The sequence below is a fragment of the Anopheles maculipalpis genome, chromosome 2RL, assembly GCF_943734695.1.
Source record: "Anopheles maculipalpis chromosome 2RL, idAnoMacuDA_375_x, whole genome shotgun sequence".
NCBI classification, from domain to species: domain Eukaryota; kingdom Metazoa; phylum Arthropoda; class Insecta; order Diptera; family Culicidae; genus Anopheles; species Anopheles maculipalpis.
In genome coordinates this window covers 63,030,855-63,053,164 of record NC_064871.1, presented here as the reverse complement: position 1 = coordinate 63,053,164, position 22,310 = coordinate 63,030,855, and the positions used below count along the sequence as shown (strand labels likewise).

The following is a 22,310-nucleotide window of genomic DNA, read 5'->3' as shown; positions in this document are numbered from 1 at the left end:
ACGGATACCGGATAAGAGCGATTAAGTTGCTTGATCATGCATACAATTACAGACAATCTAATGTAAAAACGTAAGATGTTTCAGATGAATCCAGACTATCAGACGAATGAAAACTCACTATTGCTTAAAACATTTAAATTATCGCTTAATCCATAACATACCACACGTAATAGCTTATCAAATCGTATAACTTATACATACCTCTAAGTAGCCCACTGGTCCGTTGAATGGGTAATCCCCTAACCGCCGTTCTTCATCCAGGAATTTGCCGGCTTTACCGTTTGATGGTGGAGAGAATAATCCATAGTTGAAGCTTTCTTTCAGTTCCTACAAAACGAAAGAAGAAAAGTACGTTAGTTACTTCTGACGACATTAGCTACATCAGCTGCGGGAATGTTTTTGAATAAAATATAAGACTTCAGCTAGGTCACATATGACGTTAAATCTAATTTACGGATTTCTTCACAGGCCATGTTTAATGCCAAATAAATTTTAAGGACATAATTATAACTACGGCTTGATCTAGAGAGTTCACCATCCTGCACATGTATGCTATCATTTGGGCAGGAATGTGAATAATACATTCCGTTATTAATGAACGATGAGGTTTCGTCTTTCAAACTTTTATGACGGTTGGTGTGTTTACACGAAACAAACCTTGTCCTTCATTTAACCTCGCTGATTGTAACCTCTAAGAGGGTGGTACACAGTTGTCTATCGACCGAAACTAACGCCGAATTTATCAGAGAACTTCAAATTAAAATATCCAATTCAATGTTGCTATAGACTGAGTAGGACATATCTCCCTTTACTGCATATCGTAAGGTAGATGTTATGTATTATATGATTAGATTAATTTCAAATTATTCAACCGACTGCATCATTCCCGTTGGCTTCATCATTTAATGGATGTAAAGCTTACAATCTTAAGGGTGGAGCTTCATTTTTTTTTACTAACACAGTCTCATCATCGTCCCAGCTAAAGTACGGCGATTTGCAAACGATGTAGTAAAATGATGTGTACCGACAGGAAACCTGGAGAAATTGGGTAATTTATTTAGCTTCCGGGCTTACGTGATTGCTTGGCAAATGAACGTGTTTGGATATCTATCATACGAAGAGTTTTTATTTATAATTTAAAAAAATTGAAAACGAAGTTGCAGATTTAAATACTTAAAATGCTGTGATTTTAATTTCAATGCGTTATAGATGCCAGTGTAACAAAAAATGTTTTATCTGTTATGCCGAATAGATCTCTGCTACGCCAACGCCATCGAAATTGCTGTCTGTTTCCCTTTGCTACAGAGCTAACAATGAATATTTTGAGAAAACTTGCAAACAGAAACAAATCTCTAGTGCGCTAACCGTGCGCATTGTCGTAAGAATAAAGTTCTACATTTCGCTCACGTACAATGCAGTTAGTTGCGGCGCTTTATTGTTTTCCCTGCACCATCTTAAACTACTAACCTTAGCCACACACTGTTACGGTGGCATTGTCATTTTCAACCCCCATCCTTTCACGTTGCAAACGTGTCAGAGGCAAGACTTATGCAACTCAACTATATTCCCGCCGCCGAATTCAGATCGTTTTGTTTGTTTGGAGGAAAGCAAAATGAATGCAAAAGTTGAAGGAGAAAAAAATACAACAACGACAACGGTGATGATCGTGCCAACATTATTCGAGTTTGCTTGAACCTTACGCTAAAATTGGTAAGCGACTACTGGTTCATCAAAATACTAATTATGAAACAGTGTTAAATCGAAAGCAAACTTGTACATCCGAAGTAAAATAATAATGTGCATGCATGCAACACCGGAAGTATAACGCCTTTGCATAACATTCAGTCACACACTATCTTTTTTATGAAATCCCATTGTCAAGAAGCTCTTACACTCGCAGATGTTAGAAATTTAATTAAATCGCTTTGGCTAAACACCATGCAGGATGGTGGAGAGATCGATGAGCAGTTTTCTAGAGGTGAAATGTATTGAATAACCAACAATGGATTTGTTGGGTTTTGAGAATATTGTTTGGTAAGTTCTTCACGAATAAAAAACGTATTTGTAGTAATTTAAATAGATACACATTCATATTGAGAAAGTGTTGCATAATAATAAAATAAATGTTTTAATTTTATTTTTATATGATCACATTTCGATCTATAGACAAACTTTTATGATCTGTCCAGTTAAGCTCTGATTTTTACTCCATTTTTGTGCAGGATCCTAAAATAATCATCAACTCCTTAAATGATGGAATCAGAAAATACAAAAACTTTTGCACTAGATGGAAATTAAAAATCAATCAAGACAAATCAGAAGCCATATTTTTCTCCCGGTGTACGAGTGTTAAAAATCTTCCAGATCGCAAGCTTAAGATAGGTGATCGGGAGATCGCTTGGAAAGACGATGTTAAATATCTTGGTGTATTTCTAGACAAAAGGTTAACATATAAGAAACATATAGAAGAAAAAATCCTAAGCGGATCAAAAGTTGCACATACGCTATATAGTTTCATAAATAGGAACTCTAAACTTAATGTAAAAAACAAATTATTACTTTATTCTACAGTAATAAGACCAGCAATATTCCACTCATCGCCAATATGGGCAGACTGTGCCAGTGTTCACAAACAAAAACTACAAATTTTCCAAAACAAAATGTTAAAAAGAATTCTCGACCTCCCCCCATGGCACAGTACATACGAAATACATAGAATTGCCGGATTGCAAAAAGTCAAAGAGTTCCTTGAAAAATAAATACTTCCAAATGCCCGCAGGGGTATTTTTGTACATAGTTAGGTTTACTTTTAGCATTAAGAACTTAGGTAGAGGATAGTTATAAGTGAAATTTAAACAAAAGGGTTTTTTCCAATTTTTCCCTATTCCAACTTCCAAATTATGTAAAAATGTTCCAAATTCGTAATGCGAGTTAATCCCCACAACATTGAGTTAAGGTCTTAAGAGCGGTACCAATAGCAAAACAAGATTGTTAAACAAAACGAATCAATAAATATGCAATACTACTACTACTACTACTCCATTTTTGTGAAACAAAATAGATCGTCGTAACACTTATCCCATGACTCTTTGCCAATCCATTGGGCCTCGAGATAATTCTTTATTTGTCTTCCATGGACTATTAGCCGACACTATCCTACTTAAGCTTTGTCCTATGTACAGAATGGTGCGAAACTTTAAATTCCAATCCAGTTACAAAAAAACGGGCGCTTCCTCTGAAGTTCCAACTACCGTACCTGCTGCAGCTAGGTTTGGGACGGTGACCATTGCAGAAAAATAGAAGAATAGTGATGCTCGTTTGTGCTTTTCGATCCCAGGAATGTGATGACCTACCGGCCAACCCTTTTTGTTGTTGCTGTAGCTTACAACCAAAAACAATTGCTGTCCATCTGCTTTGGGCCAGAGATCTGGCCATTGAGGACACACCATGGGATTTGTAGGTCTCGTCTGTGTCCGCTTTAAAACCAATGCCATAAAGACTCGCCGGTCGAGCGATGCAACGCATCATTGGCTATCATTTGTCCGGAGGTTGGTATACTTAATTTTCCTCCCATTTTGCCTTGCGCGTATTTCCACCGAAGGTAGAAACCATTTCTGTTCGTCTCTCGTTTGGCATATCTAAAACCATCGCATGGCAGCATAAAGCCAATTGTTAAAACCCTCCATTTCCCGATTGCCAACGAGGGGCATATCATGGATCGTACGAATTGTCGTGCATTTTTGTTCGCAACATTATTGGTATTTTTACACGCATCGCTGCACACGGAACAACACGAGCATGGAAAGCAGACTTTTGAATTGTGCACAACAGTAAAAGGACCGAATCACCGGGCAATTGCATATACGTACACAAGCGTCACACGGTAACGGGGCGTAAAAACAAACATGACAATCCATTGGAGACAAAATAATACCCGTCGCTAGTAGTGTCGCTTTGGCTTTGAAGTGTTAATATAGTTTCTAAAATGGATTACTAACGCGGGTTGGAGTCACCTTGGGCACATTCCGTTTGTCGTTTGATAATCGGTTTGCAGAAAATAATGGCATTTTTATTCAACACTCGGTTAAATTGTGATTTTACACCAAAGACCGTTCTACCGAGACAAACATCGATAAATATCGCCCGTTTTAGGTAAAAACTGTAGCTAACCTAAACTTTTAAACAGTTTGGACCGTTCTACAAAATAGTCAGCTGTATCTCAAAGAAACGAAAACATAATATTCTCCAAATTGCTAAATTCTTATCAAGACATTGGTGTCTTGATAAGAATTTAACCTCAACTAACCTCAACTAACGAATGGGTTAAATTTATTTTTACTTATTAAGCATAACATCACGCAACACCTTCGCAACAATAGAGATGTTTATCTCTCGATCTCTGTAGCAAGCCTAAGGATTTTTTTGTAGTTTTAATGACACTCTTCGCATACGAACGTCGTCCTAAAGAAGCGCTCGTTTACGGCCGCTGCAGAAATCTGATCGGTTCTTCGGTACCCATCGATTTAAAGATGCGTGCGTATGTAAATTTATACCGGGTTAGGTACCATCCACATGGCACATCACCGTTGCCTTATACGAAGAATCAGCGTTCGCATCCTTCAGTACGCACCTTACGATTGCTCAAACACAGACACCCCGTTGGGGTTGAATCTCACATTAAAAAAACCCCCCTAGCCGCATTTTGAAGGCCAATATCGGCTGCTATATGCAACAATGTTGTAGTTAGTGGCGGTAGTTTTGCTACAAGACACGGTTACAGGAAAAATCCCCTGTGCTCAGCCAAAGCGCAATCTTTTCGCCTTTTCGTTTTGCAGAAAAACGTTTGCAAGCCGTAAATTCGCATTGACAGACTGGAGGATAGTAGCGGAAGGAGTCGATGTTGACCATTTTTGTGCGAAATTTTGGTTTATTCGCTCAAGCAACACTCTGCCAGATGATCAGCCAACTAGCGGAACCGAATACATCCATTGGAAACGGCCGAGGATCTAAACGTTCGTCTGCGATCGTCACAGTTAGCTGCACTGTACTGTGAAAAAGTGTTGCTATAGAAAAGATGTTTATTGATTAAGTGTGTGAGTTTTTTTTCTACATTTTCCAGCACCCACTTTTTTCCCTTTGAACACTTCTTCATAAATAACTACCAAACGTCAGTAGCGTGAATAGATTTCCATCACTCTTTTCTTTACTTTTCATCGCACTAAACGGCGAGTTTTTCGATGCTGGCAACGAGCGCTTGTTTCCATTTTCATCTGAGGGTCACACCAATGCACATAATACCGAATCGTCCGAATCGGCGAAAGGTGAAAACGTTTTGCCATTTAAGTGTTTGGAGCCCAATAATAAAGGCTGAATTGTCGGCGAGGAGATATTCATAAAGCAAGGTTACCACGCAACAGGTTTTTTGGTGTAGAAAGAATTGATATCAATTTGCGAGCAGTGCGGAGTGCGGAGAATAATTACTTTAGCGTTGTTTGCTACCGTCGTTGACAGCGTGGTTTAAATTCATGTTTTGTAATACGATTTAGTAATACAAAGTGTTAACGACGTACACTTACCTAGCGCCAAATCATGCATCACAAGAAACAAATAAAATGTTTTGCATTTGGATTCCTCTTTGTAACAAGTATGGTCAGGTAGTTGAGCAAATTAAGTATGAATCAAATATCTGTAACTAACTGGAAAACCAGCCATCGGGAGTAGTCTGTGTAAATGCAAAGCGAACTTGGTTGAGTCATGGCCAATGCTGGAAAGAACAACATATTCCTGCGTTGGAGATATTGAAACTCTTGCAAAATTTCTTCCCACAACAACTCGGAGTGACAAACTAACACCTTCATACCTACTACTACATGGTTTACGTCTTTCTTAAGCAAACTGGAACAGTAACTAGAACAACTCCAAAAGAGGATTGAAAAATCGCGTCAGAGTCGGATCAGCGCAATCAGTGCGTAGGCAACTGCCAATTGTTCCCCTCCACAGCAACTGAAACTGCCAGGTTGACAAAGAAATGCACATTCGGTCCCACCATAACGCCAACATCAATTTGCTATGGAGTTAACTTTGTGTGAATTTTTACAGATTTATAGAACTTGATAGAAGATCAGAAAACTTTACTCTGAGGAACGAAACCAGTTTAAAATAAGATAATAAAATAATAGTATTACAATCACAGAAAAACTCAACAAAAAACAGTTGAAACAGTTCATTTTTTTATTAGTTTACTGCCATTTTAAATTACAATACTTGCAATTCCAATACACAAAACAATTGAACCTAAAACTGCAAATATTTAAACCTTCTGCTTATTACTATATATTTCCAGCATGTCCAGACTTATTTTGGACAAGGCGATTCAGCAAATGTTATGTCGTGAACGTCAACGCGATTCTAGAAACTAAGATAATAGGTGAAATTAAAAATAATTTGTAAATCTTTTATCACACATGGCCTTAATAAAGCTTCACCTTTTGACGCTAATAAATCTTTGGCAATCAGCCGTCACATCCTTTGCTTTCCCTGATCTGAAAAATAAATCTTCGCTAGTTCACGAGGTCGATCCATTACTTAAGTAGCGGCTTGAAAATTCCCCTCCGTTTCATGCCGTCGTGATTGCAGTCTGGCCATAATTAAAAATGCATTTACCGCAAAACATGACACTGTATTCTTTGGTTTTCGATGTAAGCGGCTCATTTCTTCAAGGAAGCCAGAAGTACCAACCCAAGACCTTTCTAGGCTATTGCTTCTAAGAAGATGACATGGATTACATAGTCTTCAAAACCGGGGGCGACTCGGTGGTCAAGGCTACAGCGGCGTCGGTCTTCATACGGCAGGACCGAGGTTCAAATCCCATCCGGACCGTCCCCCCCGCAGTGAAGACTGTCTATCCAACTACGTGGTATCTATCAGGAAGTGTAGTAAGCCATTCGATGGCCGTCGTAATTAGGTCGTTAAGTCAAGAAGAAGGAGAAAGAGTTTTAGTCTACATATGCTCATTAATACATACATTAATACATTAGTTCCACAAAAATATGACATGTGATTTTGCATAGTAACCAAAGTCATTGTATATTAACTTGTACCAAGTACCAAATGTCAAACTAATAATATTGCAGCAAGCTTTCTACCAACAAGAAAGATTTCTACTCAAGTTTGAATAAATTTTGATGGATACGTTAATATAAGACATTCCTTTCAGTCTTCAACCTCATCACATCTAGGCTACACACAGGGGAGCACAAAAAAATCTATCAAGCCTTGGTTGCTAATCGCAATGGACAATTTTGGTAATTCCTTAACTGCTGTATAATTATCGAACAAGACACGCTTGCGATCCTTATTGGTGTTGAGTATGCTTAGCAAAAAAAATGAATGCTCAACTACACAAAGCCAAACACACCCCCCTTTTGGGGAATGTAGGGAACCATTCATGTACATAGATTAACGTTTTGGCCAACTTTTTCATGACTCTTTCGCTCGTTGGATCCGAATGAACACCTCACGCGAACAGTTTTTCATCTTTCACATTCCTGATCAGCGCTAGCTGCGTACTGGTAGCTGGACGGGGTTTTGCTGACGAGATGAATATGAAATAATTATTATGTCAGCAGTTTTTTTTTTGCTCTGCCGCACGTTTGCGTTTTGTACAGCTTGTGTTGGTCACTCGGCGACGGGTAATAATAGGGTGTTAAATCCAAAATATGAATAACAACTTCTTTTATTTTGCTCGATGGGAGTGAATGCATTTAGTTACAAATAATCGTTTTGACACATTTGCAACGACAGCTTCTCTTCTCTTCATTTTCTATTTTTCTATTCTTTTTTTTTTTTTTTTGTCAAACTTGGCCTACATATCCACTGGACATTTGAAGATGTTTGATATACATACTCATAGCCAGATACGATAGACAGTGTACAGAGCGCCGCAGTTAGCAGTTATTTTACTTTGTCAAAAAAATAAACAATTATCGTTATTGAAGTATTTTGAAGCTTTTGAAGCTTGAAAATAAATTATTGCTTGAAGTTCTATTATTCCATTACACTAAATTTTCACTACAGTTAAACAACCAAAAACAGAGCCGCTGGGATGGATCTTCCTGTTGCAAACATAGAATTTGAATTAATACCAGCATGTTCATGACCAAACGTAGCTTTTCAGTGGCAAGCTAATAAAAAAAAACTTAATTGCGAGAACATGCACAACTCTACTCATTTTAATGCTCGTCTGCTCGTATGAAATGTATCATCGGAGATGCTTGAGGATATTTTTGACTCTGAATGGTTAATCATGTCCATATATTCAGGTAATTCCACTAACACGACCATTCATTTATGCAGAATACACAAAAGAACAACACTTTGTACTGGGGCGTCTCACCACCAGGCCAGTGGCGAGGCGAAAACGGCAGGACCGAGGTTCAAATCGCATCCAGACCGTCCCTCCGTAGTGATGAGGGCTGACTAGGAAGGTATCGGGAGGTCTAGTAAGCCATTCGATGGCCAGCGTTACTTTAGAAGGTCGGTAAGCCAAGAAGAATAACTAAGGATTACACAAATAACTGTTCATACAACAAATTTCACTGATGTTGTTTAAGGTTAAGTAACTATAAGTACAATTTTAATCGAGCCACACCTGCAGCTTCCGGTTTAACACACCAGACACCAAGATTTATTTTTATTACAATGAGGTTATCTACAATCGTTCAACAGTTCAAAAGGTTAACGGAAGAACAGATTTTAAAAATTATGTGCATTCGTAACACAACAGGAAGGTCAACTGAACTTCTCACGATATCCCAAACATAGCCAAACAACGAGTTAACTATAGCATTTGTCCAACTAATGGCATTAAATCCTCCTTATTTTTCTGATGGACTTTTTTTATTCGGTTAAAATACTTCAAAGTTGTCCCGAGGTGCTTGGCTGTGGAATAAAAAAGCCACATTCATTCACAGAGGAACAATTTGTACTTGAAGCACTAGAGTGGGCAAATGAAACCATTTCTGCAGTGCGTCCGTTGGGTTCTATTTGTCTTTCTAGCAATGGTTTATTCGTTGAAAAAATATACACTTCCTCGTTAATTCGTTCTTAAACCATTTCCTGACAACGGAAAACATTAAATTCAAGGCAGATTCTCTAGATACTTGGCTCAAAAAGTCTGCCACGGGGCACACCGTGATGCAAATGATGGATAAATAATTCAATCTTCCGTGCTATTGCGCATTATATGCATTGGTTGGTGTATTTTGGGGTTTGGTCGATTCCTAGCTATAAATATCTGACGACACAAAATATCAACAATCATCAACAGGGCATAACGAGGGGAAGCGTTGAGCTAAGCATACAAGCCGCGTCTTTACATATTTGTGCGAGAAACAGAGAGGGCACCGATGGATGAAGGGACAATATTGAATTTACGTCGTACATAAATCACGTGGCGAGTGAAATCCTACCACGAGGAAATGACATAATCAATCATTGGAAATAAGCAAAATATACATTAGAAAACAATAAGCTACATTGAAGTTTCTGTTAGTTTTTATATACAAGGAATAATATTAAAAAAGTAGCTGTTTGATTAATTTAGTACCCAAACTAATAAAGCACACTAGCAAGTACCACAAATAAGAATCTATTTAGTAATATTTGATAAAGCATTATTTCACTCGAGTTTGATATCATATTAACCCTTCATCGTATAAGATTTAAAGCCAGTAAAACACATGCGTTAAACTTGGGAAACTATAATGGTGGATTGAAATTTTGTTTTACCTTTTTCGAAACCTGGTCACAAATTTACAGAGATCATTGACATGTTGGCTACGCTCGGTAGATTAGTAACGGACTAGTGCACGACGTTCATTCGTTTTTGCCACGGCAATGTACAGGTGAATTTTTGTGCTTCAAAAAAAGGGTAGCCAACGAGTCTGTCATTCAGGTTTTCAGCTTTGATTCCAGTTGGTGCCGTTGTTCTTATGACGCAAACATTAATCCGATCAAGCAATCCCGAATCCCAGAGATCCCAGGAGCGCGCAGTTGTTTTACGTGTACCAATTCGTTTGCCAAGTCATAGAATTAACTCATGCCTACTCGTCATATTCTTCATTTAGCACCAGCAACAGCAACAGCCAGTTCTGACGGGTGACGGGTTTCGCCGCAGTTGGTTTGTGACCGATCTACAACAAAACCAGTCGGTCTGTCGCCAAAACACCACCTGAATTCGGGGGTATAGTCGGTGTTTGAACATAGAAGCATTGAAACGGGTTTGATTGAGAAACTGTTTCTTACTGTTCCTTAAAGAGAAATGAAACAAACACAACCAGTTGCCAGTCGTTGAACAGATGACATTTTCGTGCACCCTGTTCTGATGACATTCGAGAATATATGCGTAGATCTTGCTTATAAATCTCGACCGAAGAAAACCGTCCAGCGGTAAGACAGGCGCGTACAAATATCGCCCTCTGTGATACAGTTGATTAGCATATGTCATAATGAATCATTCGTCACAAATTTGAGGATTTAGAAATGTGATTTGACTGTGATCCACTTCACTTTGCCGGTTATACTAGGGCAAATTCGTAAGAATCATCGCCATTGTGGCAAACCAGTCTAACAGTCGCCACAGTCCCGATGACGCAAATGTTCCTCCAAAGAGCTCAGATATGTTTGATCTAGATTGATTCCTTCCTTATGAAGCCCTTTATCCGTTTCTTGTACATTCACACATTTTTTCGGTAACAACGAGTTGACATCAGTGGATGTCAACTCGTATCAGATGTTCTATTTTAGTACAGAAATGGCAAACGTAATGAAACTGCACAACAATTAAAACAACATGTTCGAGCTAAGTGCAATAACAGATCATTTCAACAAAACGTTAAAAACTCCACAACTTCTTGTCTTGAACAATCCACCTGGTATTTGCTGTCCAAAATACAAAAAACCAACCTGCCCCGGATGATCCAAGCCATTGCCTTTGCATAGCCCGTGTAGCCGGCCAACAAAGCATAAACACTTGGCACGATAAATTATGTTGAAGCAATGGTAAAATTAAAAAACATTAGACCACATTAGCCTGCAGAGAATTGAATGGGACCATTGTTGTTGGTAGGTGCAACAGGGAAAGGAAACGCATATAAAGGTATCGTGCGAAATCCCACGGCTGGCCTTCTCAAGGTGATCACTATTGGGGGATTTCTTCATTCAACTCTTGAGGCTTTCGTGTTTTTCGTCCGAGCTCGAACTTCGCGAGATACGGTGTCGGTCATGACGTGGTTACCTAACACTACGCCACAACTCCTAGTGTACACCCGTAGTGCCTGCATAATCATAAAACCGTCACATGTATAGCGACATAATACCTGCGTTCCTGATGAGGACGTAGGATCATTTGGAGAGCAGCCCGCATATTTAACATTCCCACTCTTTGGGCGAATATACATGTTTCTACAAACATACATAAAAAAGTATTTCTATAGAACGTAATCGCTTTTAAGTATGAAGAATAATTTATTGCAAACTTATTTTTTATTTATTTATTTACAATTGATTATGACGGTCCAATGCCGTATTGTCAACACCGCTTGTGTTGAAAATTATTGCAAACTTATATTTGTAGTTTTTTAGTCACAGACAAATTAGTTCAATAAAAATTCAATGTCACTCTCTTTGTGTAACTGACAATGAGTGACAATTATCTGACATTAGGTAACAATATAGATGGGCAAAACGTCAACACACAATACGCCACGTGCTTGGACCAATACCAACGACTTATAAGGGTTGTGTGGGGATAGATCTAAAGCAACACCTTCGAGTGTATTTCTCGGTCTTGTAGAGAGACACATTTTACGCAGCAATCTATGCCTTTAATTACAGTAATCAACGAATAATTATCCTCCACTTTTAACTCGGATACACACAATAATTGCAAACCGGTTGGATGATTAATATTCCTTTTTAACATCATCACTGTAGAAAAGATGGCGAAGCTTGTTTGAATGCTACGATATTGAATTTGTACTTTGGCACCAAATCAAATAATCCACTTCGGGTTTAAAATTTTTTTTTAAAGATCTTTTTACATTTTAAAACCATTTCCGACACATAAGATCTGCAACCCTATCACAGCATGTCGTGAACGCCTTCTTTATCAACAAACAATTTTCTTCTATTTTCCAAGATCAATAATTCGAAGGTTAACTTCATGTTATTAATTAAAACGGCAGCCACTTATACTCCAAAGGGTAGCCCACGTGTCGATCGTTTCGTAAAAGGAAGGTTTTGGTTCTAATAGAGGGTGAAGGTTTAGTATCAATTTTAATTTATCGTTCGTTACTTACAAACACTAATTATCGCTCCTAATTCAGATGAATCTAACAGTTTGAAATTTATAGCTATGATTACGATGAAGGCAATAGGAAGCACTAACAGTTAGCAAAACGTAACTAAAACACACACAAAAAAACGAGAAACCCTCTACCGACATGTGCAACAAATAAATGACGATCGCCCGGAATACTTCCAAGCAGTGTGCGCTATGTATTGTGATGGCATAGGTTTAGGTCTAAAAAAAAGCGATGCGGGAAAAGTTAAGCGCTAAAGCGCAACCATAAAACGTTTACAATTTTGTTCGCTCCCGAGCTAAACTGTGCCCCGCGTCCACCCGAATGCAGTTCGTAAAAATGGCAACTTAGCAATCAGATTTATAACGGTTATTTTCTTCCGAGTGCAGGGATAATTACTTTCAAGCATAGCCAAGTTTTTTTTTCCAGCGGGTGGATCGTAGGAAAGCAGTCTAAACTTTCATTTAAAACTGTTTGCGCAGCACTCTCTCTTTCTCTACGTTCCGTTTCACCTACCATTGCAAATTTAGCACATGATCCTCGGGAACATTGTTGGATGTGTTGTGTGAGAAGCAATCGTTCCGGCTACTGCAGTTCACATCATGATCATTTTCGTTTGCTTGTGATGCACGCGATACTAAGCGAAGCAGCAATTTCTCGGGTATTGTTCACTTTTGAGACATTTGCATCGTAAACACAGACTTTAAAGCACATGCAAGGGTAGCTGTGATACAGATATCGTTACAATCTTGATGCTTCACGATTACCAACTACATTCAAACGAATCGAGAAGGAGCTATTTACAGACCATTTATCAATTTACAAGAACAAGTTTTAAACATTTTAAGCATGAAAAGCTGAATCATATTAAGCTAGCAAAACCTTTTTTGTAAGCTAAGCAATAATTTTACTATGAATGGCAACGGTAAAACATCAAACCATACAGTGCGACAAACAACGGAAATGCGGTGATTGAAATATTAACTGTCCCACGGTGCGACACAATTACGCCACAATGGGACGTACGTACGGACCGGTACCGTTCTAGGCGACACCACAGAGTGGATGGTTAACTTCTCTCGACATATTGCAAACCACAAATTGGTTTTCCTGTGGTTCCATGGCTTTCATCCTGTTGGAAGCAAATTTCTGAGATGACATTTCCGACCGAATTGATGTTCATTATAACTGTTTGAAAGCGAACCGTATCAATAGCAAGATGTAAATCGATTTTTGTACAGAAAATTCTGAATCGTACTAGATGAAGCACCTCGATGGGGAATATGTGTAGAACAAAATCTTGTAGCTAATAACATGGGTTTAAATTACTCTATTTTTCAGAATTAGAACGCAATTAGAAGTTAATATTACGACCATGCACTCTCATTCTAGGGGCAGTCCGATGGTGTAGGCGATAGCGGCGCTGGTCTTTAAACGGCAGGACCGGGGTTCAAATCCCATCCGGACCGTCCCCCCGTAATGTGAGCCTAGTAAGCCATTTCGATGGCCGGCGTTAGCGGTCGTCAAGCCAAGAAGAAGAAGACTCTCATTCGAAAGTAACTTCGCTCCTTTTTTTTCAGAAATACAAGCAATATTCTTATATCAAGAACCGTAAAGAAAACTCCAACGAAATTGATTCATCCCTTATTCCTACACCTGGTTGGACGCTCTAGAAACAAACCCATTCATAATGTATAGCTGATCACAACCGGCCCTCCTAACCGCAAAACTATCCACGTTAGCGAAAGGCGAACCACAAAGGCATCTGTGATCATAAGTTGCCAGCAGAAGTGCCACAGCCAGTCATCTACGAACGTTCGGCTTTACTTGTGTATTATCTCCCAGACCAAACGCCGGCTAGTACCGCGCAAAATTAGACACTAACGCTGTTGTTAGCCCAGTTTAATATAATCTGTCTTTCGAGGTCACACCGTGTATATCTCGGACATGTCTAGGTACACTTGGCTATTGTAGACATAGTGTGAAAAACGAGGCAACGAACGATTCCCAATCCGAAATTGCTCACCATGCCTCCTAGAGGAAAGTCCGTACCCCCACAGCAGAGCACATGCATCGTAGGTTTCACGCTTATTAAATTAACCTTCTACATTGTGATAATTGGAGATTGCCCTAAGTATTACTACCATGCTGTCTCGTCATTTGATACTTTAGCAGTGGCACAACTGGCAGTATGGAATTTCCGTAGTGTCCTCAAATCTTCGTAGCTAATGAAGAATCGTTGCACGGAAATATCAATAAGAAGGAATTTTAGTTTTGAATATTCACGCTTAATTCTAGATTTTGATCGTTTAGAGAAACACTTCAAATAGTAAATTAATAGTATACACTGACCGACACAATCGCGCCTACTACGGACTCCACGATCCACGATCGAACTCCTGCGATCCAGAAGACTCCATCAACACAACACAAACCAACAAAAGTTGTAAAACAAAACCCTTCAGACAAGACATTTCATGTAGTTCACAACCGATGTAGTTACATCCAACTCAAAGAAAGGTTCAATATATGTAAATCAGATAGAAGTTCTTCAACATCTGATCTCATAATGTTTTTTATCGACCAAACTTTTACCATTATTTCCATGTCGAAAAAAAATTGGGTCATTTCCAACACCTTACATTCTGATGACAAACTATTTTCCTAAAATTGAACATTATGTTCATTTTGTTTTATTCATAGTTCAGTGTGGCTCTTAAACGACCACATAAACAATCGTACATAATCGACTTGGTTTTACCCAAGCCATGCTACTACAGCTATCGTGAATCGTGAATCATTCACATTTCTTGTGTTGTCAAAATTTGCAGACATCATTGATGCCTTCCTGAAAGGTAATAAATTTTTGCACTGAGCATACTCACTTGATTGGTCAGACTATTTACACACACACAGTACACGTAAAACATCATAAGTGTGACGAATATGGACACCATCTACAATCGTCCTTCTCGGTATCGCTGAAAGACACTTCAGCTCCGGTTGTGACGCACCGTTTTTTGTTTTTTTTTTCTGGATTGAACATTTCGCCAACTTTAAGGCGCAAGCAATGCATGCATTGCATGACAACATGCCCACATGCTTCGCCACAGCAAAGATCTTTACAGTTTAAGGACAAGAGCCAACATATGCAATCGTTTACGTAACGTGTCTCGCGTGATGCATGAGCTTCAAATGTGTGGCTTGTCAATACAGGCCATGTCCAGTAAAAGAGAATTGTGCACATTGTTGACAATGTAACTGCAATTATTATTTTATAAAGTCAAAGTAAGACAATTATAATCTAAATACAGTTTAAAGCAGTTATATCGAGTTGCTTTTTGGTGATAATCAACATGTAACCTTATCGAACGACAGCATGAAAGTACGTTTGATTTCAATCTGAACTATAGTCAATGTAGGAACTAAACCCATATTCAAATTTAACAGGCTATAAACGTTGGCGGACTGATGGTGTAGGTGACAGCGACGCCGGTCTTCAAACGGCAGGACCGAGGTTCAAATCCCATCCGGACCGTTCCCCCGTAGTGAGGACTGACTATCCAACTACTACATGGTATCGGCAAGTCTTAGTAAGCCATTTCGAAGACCGGTGTGACCTTTATAGGTCGTTAAGCCAAAAAGAAGAAGAAGAAACGTACATTTACTCCAAAAACACTAATTTCAAGGAAGGTAACACAACATAACATTGTGACGAGTCTTGATAATTTAAAAAGAAAACAGGCGGGTCACAGTTCGTTGTCCGATCATTCTATGCTGGTGGACTAGAACAAAAAATTCCCAGGCCAATCATGGAGATTGCGCTTTCACGTTATTCCGTTTATTTTTTTAAATGATTAAATTGATTGAACACATCCGGTACTGGATTCAAATGTTATGGGATTTGTGAAATTGGCACTGACAGTGAGCAGTAACGTTGAGTTCTGGCTTTCGTCGTGAAACACATAGGCATTTATTTTTATATTTGTTTTTTTTTTTCATTTCGTTTAGGATGACTTGGCTGTATTGCTATATAGTTTTCGGCGGTTTGGTGACAGAGGCCATACTAGCACCAGTCTCAAAGTGACTTGACCGAGAATCGATTCCCATCCAGAGCATTTTTCTCATAGTGATGACTGACTATCAATCTACGTGGTATAAACGAGACATAAGCTATTAGATGGCCGGCATGAGAGGGTCGTTAAACCAAGAAGAAATTGTGAGACATGATGTAAGACATCACATCAAATGATGCGTTCTTGACTAGATAAATCCATCACAAACATGGGAGACAGATTTCCGAGATAAATTACTTTAGGCATTTACTATAAATGAAAAAGAGTTATGTTTTGCAGGAATGTGAAAATCTTACGTACATTAATAAGGTATGCGTTACACATAAATTTCTTACCCAAAACCAGTAGGCCACCTATTCGATGAACATCGTTACGTAGCAGGATTTAGTTGACCAATTGAACGTTGTCCAATTTCGATAAATTTTGTGGTAGTGTTAGGTGTTCATATTACGTCCAGAATCGATCAATAGGGTCATGAACATAAAGGTTACAAAAATATATTATAAAAACGTATAGAAATAAATTTAATGTTTTTAAAAAAGTTATAAAATAACATTATGAATGAAACTTATCGTACATGCGCATGATATTACTTTTTAAACTGAAACCAATTCCTCAAAAAAAAAAATTAAATTAAATTATGTTTGAAAAATGACACAAAAGTATTGCAAAGTTCACAATCGATCATAAAAAAGCAAGTTGCAAATGATTCAACTCAAAATTGAGATTTACATGAGAAAAAAAATGCTTTTTTTACAAAATGTAATGGAATGAGCAGAAGGATGGGTAATAATGTGGGACAATAGAGAACAAAAAACCTCATTTATTACTTAACAACGGCCTATGATGCAAAATCCACTATTTACCTACTTACACATATAATTAAAAGGCGGAATTTGCCAAAAAAGTTTTTTTTTTTTGGTAATAATTGTTTGAAAGAAAACGTTCGTATTCAAAGTCAAAAGTACCGTACGATCTGCATAAGCAAAACAAATTTTATTTCACATATATAAGACATACGTTTTGTAGAGCAAAAACGAATGACATTTATCGCTAACGATAATATAAATATTTAATATTTCATTCCGATAAGCTGCCTATGTCCAATGTACTGTACCGTAGAAATATAAATAATTATAAACAATCCAATGCTTATCACCAAAAAAATATAACAAAAATCCTAAGATTGTTGAATTATACAGCAAAACCAATCATCAGAAATTGTGTTTTACATCGTAATTGCTCTAAACAATCATCAAAACTTCCTCAACTGATTGTCAAAACATTTTGAGGAATGCACAGGCCCATAAATCTTATCGGCTTTATGGTTACAATTACTCTTCCAATATGGTTCGGCGTGCCGCCAATGTAGGAATTTGCTGCGAGACTGAAAACATCTCCCTTGCAAGGTCAGATAGGAAAGAGCATAAATAAAGGTTGTAAAGACAAGTTTTGCCACGTGGCCTAATTTTTCGCCATAACAACCGCAAGCCTTTCCAAGTACGTCACCCATAAGAAAGCAAACATATTGGCTCGTCGTTGTTTTGGTCTGTCGGAACGAAAAAAAAAAAAACATCAAGAAATGCTCAACGCCACCATGTCAAAGACTGCTAGAGGCGTTTTGAGGAAGTATTGTTTCGAATTGAACTCGCATTCTACAGCAAGTAAACTAAAGGGCACCTAGAGAAAGGTTCCAACAAACGGGATAAAAGTAGACCAATACGTGGTTCAAGGCGAAAGAAATTAGACTTCATTTGCCGCCAGAACGAAAACGAGCTCGTGACCATTTTTCCCCCTCCAACAATAGAATCAACTCATCGAAGGTTAACCTGGTTCAGTGCGAACATCATCGAAGCAAGAGTGCTAGTATTGAATGAACAAAATAAAAGAGATAGCATTATAAAAAAATAAATAAATAAAATTGCTTTTTTTAAAGATATTTTGAGCAAAGTTTTAAATTGATTTCTTTTAAATCGTTACACCTTACAATGACCAATCTGGACCCTGTTACATTGCCAGATTGCGAACGAAATTTATTAAATTCCCGAATATTCTACAAACACTTGGAAGCGAACGCAAATAAAAAGGGGCAACCGAACAGGACTTTTAAAAATCTCTTTTTCATTTTTCAGCTGACCGTAACGTAGGAGGGTTTTGACCGATCGACTACGCCATTTCCTTAGATTCGCACCGCTAGTCGTTAGAAGCACCGGACGAAACGGGTTCCCCCGGTGATGGTCAAACACACACACACAGAAAATTTCCTCCCATGTTCAAACGGTCGCACCACGATGGACGAGCAACCGCCCGAATTCCCGGCCATCAAGCAGGCGCACACACACACACCTTGCACCTTGCCGCCAAAACCGAGCCCCACATGGCCACCAGATTTCAGGAGACATACATTCGTAAGATATTCCCGTGTAGCTTAACCCATTTCTCTTTTCCGCGTTGCACACGCTCGATCCGCGAAGTACGAAGTGCGCACACTTACATAGCGCGACATGACCAACGGCTATCGATTGGCCACGCTACAGGAGCGCGCCCGTTTGTGTGTGATGTTGAGCGAAACGAAAAAAGAACAACGGAAATTTCAAACCAAAAACCGGTTTTCCAAAACCCACCATCACCGTGTGCTCCATCATGCTCCACTCGAAAAGCTCCACTCGACGAACGAAGCATTGGGCTTTATAGTTTCTGTCCACACAGCCCTACACAATGCCGCAGGCCGTCTGGACAGTGTGTGTGTGTGTTTGTGTGTGGTACGTGATCGCAACCGAGTGTTGGTGAATTTGGATTGCCTGGAAGCTGGCCCGCATTCCAAGCCGGTTTCAGTGTGGAGTGTATGTACATGCAATCATCGATGATGAAGAACATGATGGTGAGGTTGATGATGGTAATGACGACGACGGCAACAGCAAGAGCACTAACTACAACCAACTTCGACGATTACGTTCGTAAACGCTCCATCAGCGATCAATGGGGAATAGCACGCAAAAGCTACTCCACTGACTTAGCCCATCAAGATCCTAAAAGCTTAACCGAGATTTGTGGCCATTCGTTAAATGCTTGCGGATAAAAATCCTACCCTGAAGCACAATTGTTACGCAGCCATTTACTTATGGGCATATGCCATATCGAAGAAAATAAAACTTCTATTTGATTAAGAATAGAATAGATAGTTCAGCAGTATTGAACATGCACTCATGACGCACATTGAAATTATTTCTAGATCCTCACCTTTGGATCAAATAACTACACGTTAGCATATTACAAACAATAGAAAAGAAGATGTTAAAACCTGCGACAAAGTACATCTCTTTAAAAGGATTCTGAGTCACCATCTGGTCTACCGGGAATATTCCGGCGGGTTGGAAATCTAGCCTAACAGTACCAATTCCCAAAGCCAAAAAACCTACTAATGAAATAGATAGTTATCGTCCAATCTCGCTCCTTAACAGTATGGCTAAGGTGCTGGAAAGGATGGTAAACCGTAGACTCACACAGGAAGATAGAAGATCGTAACCTCCTTAACAATAACCAGCATGCGTTTCAGTGTGGTAGGGGTACGGAAACATACTTTGCCAGACTGGACGATTTACTAGAGAAAGCCAGAAGTAACGAACACCACATAGACCTAGAAATAATAGACTTTAGCAAAACCTACAACTGGACATGGCGTCATTCCATCCTTCTACAGCTGTCTCGCAGGGGTTTAAGGAGGACTTCTAGCCAAGTTCATTGAAAACTTCCTCACGGACCGGACATTTAGAGTATTAATAGGAACCGAATTATCCAACCACTACACATTAGAGAATGACGTAAGGTTAGCACCTATTTACCACATAGCCATCCGCTATGGCACTGGTGCATTTGTCACCAGTCCGATCAACTCCCTCCTCTGAGAAAGCGGCCTCTTTCCTATGGCACATATCATCACCAACCGACTAGTGGAAGCTGCAGCTCGGATCCTTGAGAAAGAACTCGACGTAACTGCTCTCATCACCAGAGCAAATGCAGAACTACAAACACTCACCAACCAACAGCTACCACCGATCATCCAATCCACCCGCCGGGAAATTCGTCCCTGGCATCTCCGTACACCTGTCATTGACTGGGAACTTATAAGCTCTCTCCGGGGAACCGGAAAAAACAGCCACATCGCCAATAGTACCTTTACTCATTTAATTCAGACTAAATACAAACATTTTCATCATATCTTTTACAGACGGCTCCGTTCATCTGGACTCAGCCGGTTGTGGGATCCACTCCACCACGGACAACTGCGCCATCAAACTTCCTAATCACACCTCCATCTTTTCCGCCGAAGCAATTGCAATTCAACTAGCCGCCGACGAAGGACTACAAACTGACCGACCGAACGTCATCTTCAGCGACAGTCCCAGTGTTCTGGCTGCCCTGGAACACGGCACCTCCAAAGATCCCCACATCCAACTCCTAGACTCGATACCTGAACCCCCAACAGTCGTTTTCTGTTGGATTCCGGGTCATTCCGGAATCAACGGAAACGAGAAAGTCGACCAATTTGCCAACGATGGTCGGCTCCGTCCTGACGAACCATACAACACCCTTTCACGCCGTGATGCCATCCGCTTCACCAACACCATCATCTCCCAACACTGGAACTCCACATGGCACAACATAGACCTCAGCAACAAACTCCGTCCTATCAAGCACAACACCTCTTCATGGGAAGATACCGAATCCAGCCACATCCAACAAGTCCTTTCCCGCCTTCGTATAGGTCATACCCGCCCTACAACCCTCCTACTTCTTAGAAAAATGTAGTCCTCCACTCTGCAGCTTCTGTTGTGTTGACATCACCGTCCGCCACATCCTCACCGATTGCCATGGATACACGACACACCGAGCCACCTGCCAGCTAGAAACTGATTTAACGACAATCCTACCACCCGACAAACTCCAGCAGAACCGCCTCATTAGATTTTTACGCATCAGTAATGTATACAAAGAAATTTAAGCAATAGTTTTAACTTATTCGATACCATATGCCACAATCGCAATAGTTTTCCATAATATTTAGGCCACATATACGATAGTTTTGTATGGTATGTAATCGATGTAGTCTCTAAGACTCAAAGCCTCTATAAATAAACGAAAAAAAAAATCTGAGTCACCAGTCGAACCTGCCGCCTCCATTCTAATGACTGTACGAATTCCAAACTAAGCTGGATTTAAACGATGTCAAAGAAACCTGTTCCAATTAGCTTTTTCAAAAAAAAATGTGTCGTCTAATAAAAGCTATAGCTAATATAAGCATCTAGTCGTAATGTTATTTTCAAGTGATTCGGTTTGATGAAAATGCGCGCCTCCGTTTCGTGATCCACAGAGGAACGCTGCATACTTGCATACCTTGCTCTCCCGTGATTTCCTTTCGCATCAAAGGGCCCGACAAAAACAATAACAATAAAAATACCTTCCACGTAGTCGGTACGGAATGATGAGTTTCTGTTTATCTGATACAGTTTCACCCAGCAGCAGCTGGCTAGTTGCGATAAGTATGAGATCGTGCCCATGTGAGCAACGGCCATATTTAGCGTTCCTTTTTCGAAGCCTGCATCCATGAAACCAGCAAAACCCATTTGTTAAGACTCCGTCGTCACTGCTAACCAAGCCAAATACTTCTGTAGTGGTTAGATGGATGCACTTCCGCCATACCTATGGCATGCAGTGTGTGTGGTTGGGCAAACACACACGGGTGACCGCAATTCTGGAGCGTATATTCCCGCGTTGCGCCTCACCATTCGCGCGATCACCCGGAGATGATGCTGGGAACCCATATGAACAAAAGTGAGAAATGTGCCACTAACCAGAAATGGATCTACGGAAT

At 39.6% G+C, this 22,310-nt stretch overlaps 3 protein-coding genes across 3 annotated transcripts in view; 2 read left to right on the top strand and 1 right to left on the bottom strand.

The window, feature by feature from the left end:
* The window catches only part of LOC126556025 (polyserase-2-like), a 555,659-nt gene that overhangs the window by 29,533 nt on the left and 503,816 nt on the right, over positions 1-22,310 (top strand). The gene's annotated exons all lie outside the window — the stretch shown is intronic.
* The window catches only part of LOC126556328 (glutathione S-transferase), a 327,848-nt gene that overhangs the window by 160,127 nt on the left and 145,411 nt on the right, over positions 1-22,310 (top strand). The gene's annotated exons all lie outside the window — the stretch shown is intronic.
* Positions 1-22,310, bottom strand: part of LOC126567348 (uncharacterized) — a 34,862-nt gene that overhangs the window by 11,390 nt on the left and 1,162 nt on the right. The window contains exon 2 of the mRNA XM_050223576.1: positions 202-327. Coding sequence (XP_050079533.1) covers positions 202-327 — 126 coding nt within the window. The remainder of the gene's footprint in view (positions 1-201; positions 328-22,310) is intronic.